This window comes from Excalfactoria chinensis, chromosome 10, assembly GCF_039878825.1.
Source record: "Excalfactoria chinensis isolate bCotChi1 chromosome 10, bCotChi1.hap2, whole genome shotgun sequence".
In the NCBI taxonomy this organism is placed as follows: domain Eukaryota; kingdom Metazoa; phylum Chordata; class Aves; order Galliformes; family Phasianidae; genus Excalfactoria; species Excalfactoria chinensis.
The window spans coordinates 276,839-291,426 of NC_092834.1; the positions used below are offsets into that span (position 1 = coordinate 276,839).

The following is a 14,588-nucleotide window of genomic DNA, read 5'->3' on the forward strand; positions in this document are numbered from 1 at the left end:
CGCCGGCGGGTCCGAGCCCCGACCTCGCGCCGGAGTCGGCCGGGCCGCACGCGGGGCCGGGCCCGAGGCCCGCAGCGCCGGTGCCGTGGCGGGGCGGGCGGGGCGGGCGGCGGTGACGGCATCCGGCGGCGCCCGGCGGAGCGGCGGCCGTGCCGCGCCGTGCCGTGCCGGGCCGGGCCGGGTGCGCCGTGGCGGCCGAGCCGAGCGGGGCCGAGCGGGCGGCGCTGACAGCTGCGCGAGGTAAACAAGCGGCCCCGCCGCCCGCCCCGGCCGCCCCTGCCTGGGCCGGGCCCGGCTCCGGGGCGGGCGCTCGGGGTTGCCCCGCGCCGTGACGCGGCGCCACCGACAGAAGGGCCCGGGCCGCCGAAGGGACGGGAGAGAGCGAGGCGGCGCCGCCGCGGTAAGGGCCGGGCCGGGCCGGGTCTGACAGCTCCGGGCGGGGGGGGGGGGGGGGCGGCTCGGGGGCGGCGGGAGGAGCCGGAGGTGCCGGAGGTGCCGCCGCCACCGGGAGCCCCTCGGGCGGCCGCCCCCGCCTCCACCCCCGCGCCGCCCCCGCCGCCCGCGGGGCGAGATCCGCCCGTTCGGCTCCCGGCGCTTCGCTCCGCAGCCCCGCGGGGCCGCTCCGGGCCCGAGGCCGCGTCGCCGTTCGTTGCCCCGGGACGGGCGGAGCGCTGCGGGGCGGCGGGCTGAACTCCGGGCGTGGAGAGCCGTCCCGCCGCCCTTCTCGTGGAGCGGTGGCCGCGGGGCGCACCGGGGCTGCCCGAAGCGTGGCTCGGGGCGGGGGATGGACGGCGGCACGCGGAGCCCCCTCGGGCTGCGCCGCTTCTCCTCCTCTCTGGCCGCTGTTCGCCTCCGCCGGCGCTCGGAGAGCGCTGCCCTGTGCGAGCGTTGCTTTAGGCCGTGGCACGGCCCCGGACGGCTGCTCCTGCCTGGCGTCGGGCTGCTGTGCTGCTCTGGGCTCCTTCGTGGGCTGCCGAGGGGCTCCGCGCTGTGCTGCAGCGTGCCACGCTCTGCCCGCGGCCCCCAGCGCTGCCCGGCCCTTCGCTGCCGCTCTGACCCCTCTGGAGCCCTCCCTGCACCCCCAGGTATCTCCTGGCCGCACGGTGCTGCCGGAGCTGATGGTGCACCTCTTTCCCGGTCTCTCTGCCTGTTTCCTCCCTGTTTTGGAGATGAGTCACGCCGGTGTCACCATGTTGTGCTCCTGGGGAAGGGCAGAGCTGTGGATGGTGATAGGCAACGCAGCACTGTTGGCCAGATTGTTTCCTGCTAGCAAGCTGCTGGGCCTGGGGCTGCGAGCTGGGAGCAAGGGCTGCTGCTGCTTCTGCTCCTTCTGCTGTCCTGCTTTCCCCTCTGCAGCTGGTGTGTTTCTGTCTGGGAGCCCCATGTGTCCCCACAGCCAGAGAACCACCCCGCTGTGCCCGGAGGTCTCTGCCTTCAGGGACAGGGGCTACGGCTGCTCCCCGTCCAGGAGCTGGTGCTCAGATCCTCAGCACAGCACCTGGAGCATCTTGTGCCTCCCGGCATGAGGCCAGCAGGGTCTGTGCTAGGTGGCAACAGGAAGCACGGGCTCCATTTCCACCCCTCTTTCTGCACCCGTCTCCCTCTCTGCCTTCCATGGTTGTGAGCTTAGAGCTTAAGTACACATTGGGCAATAAGCGAGGTAAACAGCAGCTCTGTGCCGCTGCAGAGCCCTCCTGGTAGCTCTGGAACTGTGGGCCGCGGCAGTGCTGGCAGAGCCCGGTCCTGCTCTGACCCTCCCTTCTCCCCCAGGTCGTGCTGCCATCCCGGTGCTCTGTGTCCACTGCCGCCCTCCTGCCGCCGTCACGGCCCCGTCCCCATGTTCTGCTGGGCTGTGCAGGGGCCAGCGGGGCAGAGCGGGGCCCGGTGTGCCGCGGGGCGCTGACGTGGGAGCCGCCACCGCCTGGACCTCGTGCTCTGGTAGAAGACCCCCGATACTCTGATGGATCTGAGGCCCTGCTCGCTGCTGCTGCTCTGGACTCTGGTGGTTGCCCTCGCTCTCCTGGCCCAAGAGGTGTTGGCCCAGCGCGTTTACACCAACACCTGGGCTGTGCTTGTCCCTGCTGGGCCATTGGAGGCCAACCGGCTGGCCAGGAAGCATGGATTCCTTAACCTGGGCCCGGTAAGTCCCTCGCTCCCCTTTCACCATGGGCTGCTGTTCCCCATCGCTCTGCTGCAGTCCAGGCAGGGGACAGCATGGCATAGCACCTCCCCGCCTGTGGGAGGTGGAAGGGGGAAAAGCCCATCTCAGAGTGGGAGTTCTGAGGTTGCTACACGTTACTGAAGGTGAGATGTGCCTGAGCACGGTGCGGCTCCAGGCTCTGCTGGGGCAGAGGGTCTGACGCACCGCATGTCCTTAGCCCTTGTGCTGCCCTTCAGCAGCCCTGTGTCAGCAGGTCCCGCCACACTCAGCTTTCTCTGCATCAGCCACAGTGGGAATGGGGCTGTGTCAGTGCCATCCCTGCAGCTGGGTGGGCAGAGCGTGGGGAGCGTGGGACCGTGTTCCTCGTGGTCCTGGCTGTTCCCCAGGGCTCAGCTCTTCAGACCGGCTGTGGCTGTGCTCTGCGGAGCTGTGGGCAACGTACACCACCCTGTCCTGTGTCATGTGCCATTCTCATTGGCCGGGCCCTCTGGAGCCATTGGGCTGGAGGGAGCTGGGTGCTGCCTCATGGAGCCTGGGGGCCAGGTCGGACTGGTGGGAGCTGTGGGGTTGGTGTGAATGGTGGGACTAGCAGCAGCTGGCAGATCAGAGCCTGTGTGGTTCTGCTGGCACCGTGTGACACGGTGTGGATGCTGTGGTGAACGCACGCAGAGCCCACTCTCCCGAGGCCAAGCACTTGGCTGGGCCACGCTGGCTCTGGCAGGAAGGAAGCAAGGGGTGAAATCCCAGAGGAAGTTGCACAACTTGTGGCTGCGGTGTCAGGACCTTGCTGGGAGCCAGCTGCTGGGAGTGTGGGAGGATGACCGCCATGGCAGCTGGCCGTGACTCGTCCTGCCACCTGAATGTGGCCCTGGCACGGCTGTGGGTGCAGCTTGTTCAGGGAGCCCGTGGTCCTTCTTGCGCATGGTGGGTGGAAGGGTGCAAATCGAGCTCTTCAGAGGAGGTTTGGGCTCATTTTGGTGGGCCAGGTCCCTCCGAGACCCCTGAGAATGGGACATAGGGCTGAGCTGCCTTCAGCCCCCTGGCTCCCAGCCTGCCTAATGTTGAGCTGTGGTGGAGCAGACTCACAGCAGGGCCCACAGCAGAGCCCCTGCAGGGAGATGTGGGCTCAGCTGAGCTGGAGGTGTGGGTCTGGGCACGTCTCTGCCACCCTGGAGCCCATCCTGGTGTCTGTGCTGCGGGATGGGACTGGGAGCTGGTGGAGGTGTCTGAGTGCTCACACTGTGCTCCCCAGAAGTTGTTCCCTGGGTGCTGGTGCAGCAGGACAGGATGCGGCTGGGAGAGGGTGGGAGGAGCAGGCTGTAATGGCTGCGCCCCAGGGAGAGGCCCGGATCTGTGTCTGGGAGGACCCTGCCCTCCGTGGGTGCCTGGGCGCTGCCCTCAGTCAGAGATGTGCTGTTGTGCTGTGCCCCAGCCCCACCTCTGCCCACAGAGCCGGGCTGGGCGGTGGCCGTGGGACTGTGGTCCCCTGGGCCAGCAGGGATGGAGGAGCTGGGAATGGATCACAGTCTGCGGGCGTGTGCCTGGGGCCAGTGGCCTTACAGAGACCAAAGGGACAGTGTCTGTGGGGTGTGGGACAGAGGCAAGGAACGTTCATGGGCAGTTTGGGGCGAGCTGTGCGAGTTGACACTGCTCACGCAGGATCAGCACTGACACGTGGCACATGGAGCAGTGGGGCTGCGTGGGGCTGGGGGCAGCGCTGTCCTTGCTGAGGACAGGGACTGTGGGGATTAGGATGGCAGCGCGTGGGCTGGCAGCTCCTGGCTGTCACCGCAGCGCCTGTGCAGACCTAATCCAGCCGAGCGACCGGGCAGAGCCAAGCTCTCCTTGCAGAACAATCGGGGCTCTGTTCATTCCTGTGGAGGGGTGAGGGCGTTGGGAGCCGGTCTGACACAGAGGTGTCTCACCCCAGATGTGCTGGGTGAGTGATTCCCCACCCTGGGCAGGGCCTTGTCTTGCTGCTTGTGACTCCAGGCAGGAGCTGGGGGAGGTGGGTGGGTTGAATGTGCTCCACCACAGGTGCTGGGGTATGTTCCTGCACCCTGAAGAGCACTGAGAAGCTGTCATGGTTTTGTAATACAAAACAGACAGAAGCTTTGGGATGAAGTGTGGCACCTGGGGTTTGCTGCCTTGGGGTTGTGGGTTCCTCTTAGCCATGCAGGGCATCCTTCCTACTGCTGCCTGGCTCAAGCTGGCTGCGTGCTGGCCAAGATGATGACACACATCTGGCAGAGGCCTGATAAGTGTTTGGGGCCGTCCTTAAAGGTAACCAAGCTGCTGCGCTGCAGCCTGGGGTGCTCAGAGGGAGGATCGTCCTCTCCCCTCCGTCCCCAGCAGTCTGGGTGCTGGGGTTATGCCCTGGCTGCCAGCGGGTGGGTGAAAACAGAGCCCACATGGGACATGCGGGAAGGGGTGAGGACATGGTGGGACTGGACAAGGCTTCAGGTTTAAAAATAACCAGTGGGGAGGCTGGAAGGCATCCTGGGCCAGCTGGGGCCCTGCTGGTGGCTATGTAGCTGCCTTGAGCCTAAGCTATACTCTTATATCTGGGGGCTGAGCCAGGACAGCATTGCATGGCTCCGTAGCTGGCAGTGACCCTTTGCCCTAGGACAGATACAAAGATTAGGAATTAGAGCTTTCTGGGTGCTCAGAGAGTGCCCTATCTAAGGCAAACGTAAGGAAGAACTGAGGCTCAGCTTCCCCTGCCCTGGCTGCAGCTTGGTTGCACTGTTAGAGACTTACTAGTGTTTGGCGCTGAGGGTGCCAGTGGGGAATGAGAAAGCTGGACACTCATATCTCTCCTGTTCCTTCTTCTGCTCCAGATTTTTGGCGACTATTACCACTTCCAGCACCGCGGCGTGGTGAAGCGCTCCCTTTCACCCCACCAGCCCTGGCACAGCCGTTTGGCACGGGAGCCACAGGTAGGTGGTAGGGGGCTGCCTTCCATCCCACTGCAGGACCCCTCACCCTCCATGAGGGTGCAGAATGGGATGAGCTGCCTCGATTCTGTGCATTCAGAGGCCATGGGGAACCAGGGAGCCTGGTGTGTTGCCAGCAAGGGCAGAGGGAGGCAGAGACAGCATTGTGACCTGCAGGCTGCTGTGGGCACGGGGCAGCCACGGCCCCCTGGAGGGCTTTCCATCCCCTTGCCCGGGGCTCCCAGCGGGACTTTGTGGCAGGATGGAAGCATTTCCCCACGCTCTGGCTGCAGCCCAGTGGCTGGGCACGCACACGGTCCGCCTGCCCCAGGTGCAGCAGGGCGTGCAGCGTGGCGGCTGCCAAGTGCTCAGCGCTGTGCAGAGCTCGGCGCTCTGCCTTGTGTGCTCCGCTGGGCCAGAGCCTGTGGCAATGATGCTGAGGGCAGTGGGGGCCGGGAGGGCCCTGGGCTGTCGACTGGTTGGAATGCTGCAGCGCTGGCACTGTTGGCTGCTTTCTGGGCACGAGGAGGGCGGCGGGAGCAGGGGGAGCCTCATGCCCTCTCTGTGCCAGGTGCACTGGCTTGAGCAGCAGGTGGCAAAGCGCAGGACCAAGCGAGACATTTTCATGGAGCCCACAGACCCCAAGTTCCCGCAGCAGTGGTACCTGGTGAGTGTGCAGTGAGGGGTGTGGAGGCGGCACCTGCTCTTGTCTGTGCTGCCCATCCCAGCACCGGCAGTTGGGGATGGCTGACAGTGTGAGGACTTCCTTCTGCAGTACAACACAAACCAGCGGGACCTGAACGTGCGTCAGGCCTGGGAGCAGGGTTACACGGGCAAGGGTATCGTGGTTTCCATCCTGGATGATGGCATTGAGAAGAACCACCCTGACCTGGAGGCCAACTACGTAAGTGTGGGGCAATCCCTGGGTGGTGCGCAGGAGCCTGTGCTGGGCTGGTACCTGCTCACTGAAACTCCAGAGCTGCATGGTGCAGGTGCAGGGTTTGTGCATGCCAGGGGGGCACGTAGTGGACAGCAACAGGGAGGAGTCAGAAGCCTGCTCCCTGACTTAGTTCAGCACTGGGGCACACGGTACCGGCATGGCACTGGGGAGGTGGGACTTGCTGGCCAAGGCAGGCACTTCTGACTGCCAGGTCTGCCTTCCAGGATCCAGGGGCAAGCTTTGATGTCAATGACCAGGACCCAGACCCACAGCCCCGTTACACACAGATGAATGACAACAGGTGAGGATGGCAGAGCCCAGGTATGGCCAGTTCTTGATGGGCAGCACTGGCCCTTGTGGATTTCGGGAGGGTGTGGGGGTGGTGCCCCATGCAGAACCCCCCCTCATTTTCTGACACCAGTAATGTCCTTTGGGACTACCCAGAGCTAGCACAGATTGTGCTGTGCCCCTCCCCAGAGCAGAGCAGACACAGCTCTGCAGCATCCATCTCTGTGGGTTGGGCTTGGTCAGCCACCCCATCTGGGGGAATGGAGACAGTCTGGGTGCCAACCCCACCCTCTGCAGCTGGTGTTCAGCACCGTGCTCTTCACCGCCCACCTGAGTGCTTGGTGCTGTTCTAACTGCAGGCATGGCACTCGATGCGCTGGGGAAGTCGCTGCTGTAGCAAACAATGGGATCTGTGGTGTTGGCGTGGCTTACAATGCCCGGATTGGAGGTGGGTGCCACCTTGTCCTGCATCAGGAGCAGAGCCTGCAGCAGGTGTCTGCTCCCTTAGTGTTGCTGCCAGGGTGGCCTGCAACAGCCTGCAGCTCCAGCGGCACTGAGAGCTCTTGCTGGCAGCACCTCTTCCCCGTGGAGCGTGGCCACCCGTGATGTCTGCTCTCTGGCCCTAGGCGTGCGCATGCTGGATGGGGAGGTGACGGATGCAGTGGAGGCCCATTCCCTGGGCCTCAATCCCAACCACATCCACATCTACAGTGCCAGCTGGGGCCCTGAGGACGATGGCAAGACAGTGGATGGCCCGGCCCGGCTGGCAGAGGAGGCTTTCTTCCGAGGGGTCAGCCAGGTGAGTGTTGGTTTCCTGGGGCCAGCTGAGCTCCTGCTGCTTCCTCAGGCCTCATGTTGTGACAGCCTTCCCGCTGTGAGCTGTCTCTTGGCCCATCTCTGGGATCAGGCTCTATTGGTTTTTCTGGTTCTTCCTGCACTGCAGCTTTGAGTCAGGGCCCCTCCTGCTCAGGGTGCTCCTCTCACTGGAGCTGCCCTGTTCTCTGTGCTCTGAAAGCTCACGTGAAGTGGGGCGGTCCCTCCCTGGAGCCCCGCTGGGCCCTGCCTGGCTCTGTGCTGCTCACCTCACCCCTGCCACCACCCGTCCTTCCCCACTGTCCCCAGCCGTCAGCTCAGCCTCAGCATGGCTGTGGTGCAGCCCTGTGCTGTGTTCTGCCTGGGATTCCCCACGTGGAAATGTGGGCACGCTGCTGGCAGATCCCTACGTGGCACCAGCATTGCCCCACGCACTGTGAGCAGAGCCATGGCACTCAGTAGCGCTCTGCATAGCTGCCATGGGGCTGCAGGGGGGTGCTGTGAGTTACACACAACCTTGCGGCCAGCCTGGGTGACTTCTGAGCAGAGAAGGACATCTGATCTTGGGGAAACCAATCCCGCAGCGCCTCTGCCACCGGTGCCATGCGGGGCAGCTCCTGTGTCCGCTGTGTCCACATACTGCCGCATCAGCTGGGAGTGCCGTGCCTCTCGCTGGGTCCCAGCTGCCTGCCATGCCCTGCAGTGCTCAGTGTGCCACCAGCTGCGTGCTGCACGGGCACCGGTGCTCACTCTGCCTTTGTTGTCAGGGACGCGGGGGGCTGGGCTCCATCTTCGTCTGGGCATCTGGAAATGGGGGCCGCGAACACGACAGCTGCAACTGTGATGGTTACACCAACAGCATCTACACACTGTCCATCAGCAGCACTACGCAGTATGGCAACGTACCCTGGTACAGCGAGGCCTGCTCCTCCACCCTCGCCACCACCTACAGTAGTGGCAACCAGAATGAGAAGCAGATCGTGAGTGCCCCGAGGGGCTGTGGGGTGCATGGGATGGACAGGGGGGCATGGCACCACCTGAGCGGGTCCTTTCCTTGCAGGTGACAACTGACCTGAGGCAGAAGTGCACCGAATCGCACACGGGAACGTCGGCATCAGCGCCTCTTGCTGCTGGGATCATTGCTCTTGCCCTGGAGGCAAAGTAAGGCTGGGCATGGAGCGGGGCCGGGCTGGGGGCTGCAGGGGTGCCTCATGCTGGTTCCTAAGCCTCGCGTCTCCCTGCAGCAAGAACCTAACCTGGCGGGACATGCAGCACCTGGTGGTGCAGACCTCAAAGCCAGCACACCTCAATGCCAATGACTGGGTCACCAACGGCGTTGGCCGCAAAGGTACCGGGGGGCAGGGGCTGGGTGCCCACCACAGCCCTGCGGTTCAGGAGGCCTCAGGGTGCAACACTGACCCCGCTGTCCCTACAGTCAGCCACTCCTACGGCTACGGCCTGCTGGACGCCGGGGCCATGGTAAGCCTGGCCAGGAAGTGGATCACAGTGGGACCTCAGAGGAAATGTGTCGTCGACATCCTCGCGGAGCCCAAGTAAGTGCTGGAGAGCCCAGGCAGGCACTGCCTGGCATCTGCCCCATGTGCGGCCCTGTGCAGGAGCCAAGGAGGCACTCAGCACCGGGCAGGGAATGGGAGGGTGCTGGGCTCTGCTGCTGAGCAGGGCTGGGGAGTGCAGAACTGCTCTGGATACCAACCGCTACAGCCAGGCTGGGCAGGATGCAGCCAGGAGGCTTCTGGGCTGGGACGCCGTGGTTTTGGGAGCAGCCAATGCAAGTCATCACCAGACAGAGGGGCTTTCAGGGGTCAGACAGAAGCTCCTTTTACTCCTGCTTGGCCACTGCCGCAGCACAGCATCTGCCGAGTCCCGACTGCGGCCACGGCGGTGCCAGGCCTGGGGGGCAGGCCCTGGGCTGGGGGAGGATAGGTCCTGTCTGTGCTGCTGCCCTGCCCTGCTCCCCTGAGCCTGGGCCCTGTGGGCAGGCGCCAGCCCCATCCCTGCCCATCCCCACCCCGTGTGGCCGTGTCCTGTGCCAGCAACAGGGCTGGTGAGCTGCAGGCCATGGCGGGCCGTGCCTGTCCATCCCTGGCCGTGCTGTGCAGGGGTGGAGCTGGCCCCTGGCTGCTGAAGAAAGGCCCCATTCACAGCTGGCACAGAGTGCAATTCAACACGTGGTCAGCAGAGCAAAACCCTCCTTGCCCCTGGTTTCCCGGGAGTTGGGATGTGCTGCTTGGTTGCCTGCTCCCTGCCCCGTCCTGGCGGTGGAGGGAGGCTGTCAGCTGCCCCGGGATTATCTGTCACTGCTCCACTTGGTGCGGAGCTGGAGGGCAATTGGGAGCTCCTGGGGACACGTGAAGCCCCGTGCTCTGCCTCAGCCTCACTGGGGGCGCTGGGTTCGCTCTGTTCCTTGGCAGGGACATCGGGAAGCGCCTGGAGGTGCGTCGGAAGGTTGACGCGTGCCTGGGAAAGGCCAACTACATCAGCCGGCTGGAGCATGCTCAGGCCCGGCTGACGCTGTCCTACAACCGGCGGGGGGATCTGGCCATCCACCTCGTCAGCCCCATGGGCACCCGCTCTACCCTCCTGGCTGCCAGGTCAGTACCTGGGCAGTGGGATGGCAGCTGGCAGCGGATGGCCAGCTGTATCGCCCGCGCTCCCCTCTCTCCCAGGCCCCATGACTACTCAGCTGATGGCTTCAATGACTGGGCCTTCATGACGACGCACTCGTGGGACGAGGATCCCTCTGGGGAGTGGCTGCTGGAGATTGAGAACACTAGTGATGCCAACAACTACGGTAGGGCTGCTGGCACCGCCTCGCTGCAGCAGTGGGAGCGGTGCCTGTGCCCTGCTGGCACCTGGTGCTGTGCAGTGACCGGGCTGGGGAGGGGACAGAGCTGCTATGGGTTTGGTGGGACTCTGAGGTGGCCTGTCTGCCACAACCCCGTCTGTGCTTGTTCTTGGAGGTGTCCCCGCAGCCCCTGTGCAGCCTGTGGTGGTGTTGGTGCCTGCCCTCCCTGTACGAGGTCCATAGGTGCACTGCTGTTGCTCACCCCATGTTATTCCAGGGACGCTGACCAAGTTCACGCTGGTGCTGTATGGGACGGCCACGGACCCCCCTGGGCTCTCCAACCAGCTGGAGAGCAGCGGCTGCAAGACCCTGACCCCCAGCCAGACCTGTGTGGGTGAGTGCAGGGTCCCATGGCGGGATGGGTGTGCAGATGACCCCTCCATGCTGACCCTTCTCTCCTGCAGTCTGTGAAGAGGGATACTACCTGCATCAGAAGAGCTGCCTGAAGCGCTGCCCCCCTGGCTTCGCACCTGGCGTGCAGAACACACACTACAGCCTGGAGAACAGCATGGAGCCCATCGCACCCCAGCTCTGCCTGCCCTGCCACCCCTCCTGCGCCACCTGCACAGGGCCTGGCCCCAACCAGTGCCTGACCTGCCCCGCGCACTCCCACTTCAGCAGCTTGGACTTCTCCTGCTCCCACCAGACGCAGAGCAGCCGAGCATCCCCCGCTCTGGTGGAGGGTGAGGGGCAGCCCGAGGCTCCCCCTCCAGCCAACCCGCTCGTTCTCATCGCCAGCCTCAGCTGCGTTCTGATCGTCGTCATCTTCATCACCGTCTTCCTGGTGCTGCAAGTGCGCTCTGGGTTCAGCCTGCGGGGGGTGAAGGTCTATGCCCTGGACAGCGGCATCATCTCCTACAAGGGGCTGCCCTCCGACATCTGGCAGGAAGAGGGCCCTTCGGAGTCGGACGTTGAGGAGTGTGAAGTGCACAACGAGAGGACTGCCTTCATCAGAGACCAAAGTGCCCTTTGATGAGCCCTCCGCCCCTCCCTCCTCCTCCCGGCACCGCGGAGCCGGGGCAGGCGAGGCCGAGGGGCCTGGACTCTGCCCCCATCCCCCTCCGCGGCATTCTGGGCTCCCCACCGCTGGTACCGTCCTCAGCCCTGTGCTGTCCCCGTCCCAGACCATCTCTCACAGCCTCGTGTCCATGCTGTGCCCTGTGCTGGTGTGTGGCCAGACCCCTGGCGCTGGCTCTGTGCTGGCAGCTGCGTTCCTTACCCTGGGCTGGCGGTTGCTGGGGGCCACATGTGGCTGCGGGGATTGGGGCCGGGCGCCCCTGTTGGCATTGCCCTGACTGGGCTACCTGAGGCTCCGCCGCCTCCCCAGGGCCTGTCTGCCTCCACCCGTGCCCTTCAACAGCAATAATGGCCAGGCCTCAGCCCCCTACCTCCTTGCCCGCTGCTGCCTGTCCCATCACGGCCACATGCAGCACGGATTGGAGCCCAGTGATGGAGGCTGTGGGCATGGCAACGCCTTCCCCTGTGCCCAAGGCTGAGCTCGCAGTGCGGGGAGGGCCCCCTGCTCAGCAGCAGCCCCTGTTCTGTCCTGGGCAGGGCTGCCGGTGCCGCTGGGTCTCTTGGGCAGCGCTGGTGCCCGCTGCGCCCGGCTCTGCCTGCACCCTGCAGGGGCTGGGCAGAGCCTGCTGTGCTGGCAGCCGTGGCCCCACCGCCCCAGCCCCGATGTGCCTTTCCCCCACTTGGTGACAATCCGTTCTGCTCCCCCCCAGAGCCCCCGGCACCCCCCCACCCTCAACCCACTCCCTGCATGGTGGGGGTCGGTGCCGCCCACCCCTTTGCCGTCCACCGCCGCTGCACACCAGGCTGTGGCACGGGCTCCTGCCTGCCCCATGCCAACCCCGGCCCACGGACGGAGCTGCTGGCGGGGGGGCCACAGGACTATTTTTCTATAATAACTTTTTGGTGCACAGTAATTTTTTCTTGTAATTTAATCAGCCGGGAGCTGCCTCCTGAGCCCGTTTTTAATTTAATGGATGTGGATATAACACTAGAGAGACTGAGTTATTAAATGTTCAGAACTATGCAAACCAGCTCCGCTGCCTGTGCTGTATGTCCTGCTGCCCTGGGGTTGTGGGGGGCTCTGGATGGGGCTGAGACCACCCTCCACCCACCCACCCCCCAGAGGTGAGGAGCTCACCAGGGCTGGGGGCTGAAGGCGTGCTGGCACCCGGGTGGTGGTCGTTCCACTCACCTGAGTGATGGGAAGCAGCTGCTGATCATAAACCCGCTGTGAGGGGAGCAAATTTTGGCTGCAGCGAGGTGGGGCAGCAGGCTGCAGAGCTCACACTGCAGCAGCAAGCCCAGTGCAGCCCCTTCAGCTGCAGCACGATGTCTGCAGGCAGCCCGGGGTGAACAGCCAGGTGTCCCCAGCTCTGCTCCTGCTACAGATGGGCTGTGAGCTGCAGGCAGAGCCAGACCCAACCTCACTGTGCCCCCGGCCCCACAGCGAGCCTTGATCTGCCTCACTCACAAGCTTATGTGGAGGCAGCTCCTCTTTGCAGAGCCCCTCATGCCGTTCTGGCCACAGCATCTTCCTGTGGTCACGAGCAGTTCTCTGTTGTGTGACATGGCACAGCTCTCTCTCCAGCCTGGAGCTGTGCTGCAGCCACTCGCTGCCATCAGCTGAGGCTGTGCAGGGCTGAGTTGGTAGCTCCGGGCAGGGACAAACGGGCAGTGCAGGTGGGATGCGGCCACTGGCTGTGCAGTGCCCATGCAGCCCCATGCAGCACAGCAGCACCAAGCTCTGCTGTGAGAGAGGGGATGAAGGATGTGAAACTGAATGATCTGCAGCCCGCAGTGACCTTCCTGCTGCAGGCAGTTGTTGGGGCTGCTGCAGAGTGGGGCTGTCTGCAGTCACAGTCACGGATAGGGCCCTGCAGCACAGCCATCCTCACAGACTCGACACAGTCAGACCCCAGCCCTGTGGAGCTCAGTGCCCAGTACCAGCCCTGTGACAGCAGGGACAGCCTGCTCTGCACAGGAGAAGCCAGGCAACACCAGGCTGGGATAAGCTGTGAGCTGGCACAGCACTCTCTGAGTGTGTGCAAATGCTGCAGATGTCCAAGGAGCAAGTGGTGCACGTGGACACTGCTGGATGACCAGCAGCTCAGAAAATAAAACTACTCCAGGCTGGGCTTTGGGGTCAGGCAGTGGTGGCTGGAGGCAGGTTAGTGTGTACTATGGCACAAGGCAGCTGCAGTGCTGCAGCTCTGACCCTGAAATGTGCTGTGAGAAAGGTTGTTTCCAGGGTGACCAGCACTAGTAGTGCCCAGGAGCTCCAGCAGCACGGCGTGCTGTGCTGAGCTGTGCCGCGCTGCCCATTGCTGTGCTGTGGTGTGTTGTGATGCTGTTGTCTTCCTTGGCATGACCACCGAGGCATTGCTCAACTGTGGGAAGGCAAGTCAGGAACTCCCTTACAAAGTGGAAGCAGCTTACTTGTATCTTGCAGGTGGCCACAGCATTACCTTGGGGTCAGAAGCCACTGCCAGCCCCTGCAGCAAGGACAGGGAGAACGGCTGCAGGCACGGGGATGGCTGAAAGGGCTTTGCTGAGTCAGATCCCTGAGGGGCCTGGGCTGAGGACAGGGTCCACAAGGGCTGTGCACCGCAGCCTGGCCCAGCTGAAAAAGAGACCTGGGGTCCTGCAGGGCCAAATCCTGCAGAGGAAGGCCTTGGTGCGTGGTTGTTGGCAGAGGCAATGGGGCTGGGGGCTGACAGCTGCAGCGAGGCTGTGTGACACAGTTGGCCCCGAACACGGCAGACTGGCAGGGAGGGGAGGAAGCGCAGGAAATCTCGCAATGGTTGTATGGTCAGTGCAGGGTTTCCTGTTCCTCTCTGGGTGCCGGAGCTGCGTCAGGTCAGTTGCACCAGCCCCAGCCCCAGGAACACACCAGCACCAGCGCTGCAGCAGGGACCTGGCGGCACTCGCAGGTTGGAGGCACTGTGCCAGCAACATGCTGGTGGGATGGGGGATCCCTCTGTAGGGCTGGGGGGGTTACCGTCCCATTCCTCTCTTGGGTTGTGGTCTGTGCTGGGCCATCTTGTCCTGCGTGGAGCTGGGCTGCAGCACCCTCCACTGCTGGCTGCTCCACTGCCGCAGGGCTGGGCACCCCAGGGCCACATGCAGGGATGCCTCCAGGCTTGGCAGTTTCCTCCCTGCCTGGAGGTTCCTGATGCGGGGCTGACCCCATATTTGGGCAGGATGGGGTCAGAGCTGCTGGAGCTGCATGGGGCTGGGGCTCCCGGCCATGCTGGGGGCACTGTGCCACTGCCCTTGGTCACATGGCTGAGCGATGCTGGCTTTTGAGCCTGTGCTTCCTTCTCCTTAGCACTGTCCCTGTGGCAGCCCCCACTCCATGCTGGGCACGCGCAGCCCTCCCACCTGCTTTGAATGTGTTTTGCAAGGCAGATTGTGCAGGGCACAGTCTGACCCTCAACAAATCAGCCCCGGGGCTGGCCAGGGCACAGCTGGGGGGAGATTATGGGGGGGTGGGGGGGGGGAGGGGAGGGAGCATGGGAGTCAAAAGGGCCCCGGCCATAGCTGAGCACAGTGTAGGCTTTGGAGTCA

The 14,588-nt window shown here is 64.3% G+C and overlaps 1 protein-coding gene across 1 annotated transcript; it reads left to right on the forward strand.

Moving 5' to 3' along the window:
• The first annotated feature begins 256 nt into the window (after positions 1-256).
• On the forward strand, positions 257-11,740 carry FURIN (furin, paired basic amino acid cleaving enzyme). Its single transcript, XM_072345830.1, has 16 exons — positions 257-400; positions 1,771-2,140; positions 5,002-5,100; positions 5,669-5,764; positions 5,873-6,001; positions 6,262-6,338; positions 6,685-6,773; positions 6,952-7,124; positions 7,906-8,118; positions 8,199-8,299; positions 8,383-8,486; positions 8,574-8,691; positions 9,571-9,750; positions 9,826-9,950; positions 10,222-10,338; positions 10,409-11,740. Exons 2-16 carry the CDS (start codon positions 1,961-1,963, stop codon positions 10,975-10,977), a joined length of 2,370 nt encoding a protein of 789 aa, XP_072201931.1. The 5' UTR covers positions 257-400; positions 1,771-1,960; the 3' UTR covers positions 10,978-11,740.
• The last annotated feature ends 2,848 nt before the right edge of the window (positions 11,741-14,588 follow it).

Excerpts from the sequence above, each read along its gene's own strand:
- FURIN (XM_072345830.1), top strand. The coding sequence starts at position 1,961 with ATGGATCTGAGGCCCTGCTCGCTGCTGCTGCTCTGGACTCTGGTGGTT. Across the intron at positions 7,125-7,905 it reads TCTTCCGAGGGGTCAGCCAG|GGACGCGGGGGGCTGGGCTC; the intron begins GTGAGTGTTGGT and ends CTTTGTTGTCAG. Across the intron at positions 9,951-10,221 it reads TAGTGATGCCAACAACTACG|GGACGCTGACCAAGTTCACG; the intron begins GTAGGGCTGCTG and ends ATGTTATTCCAG.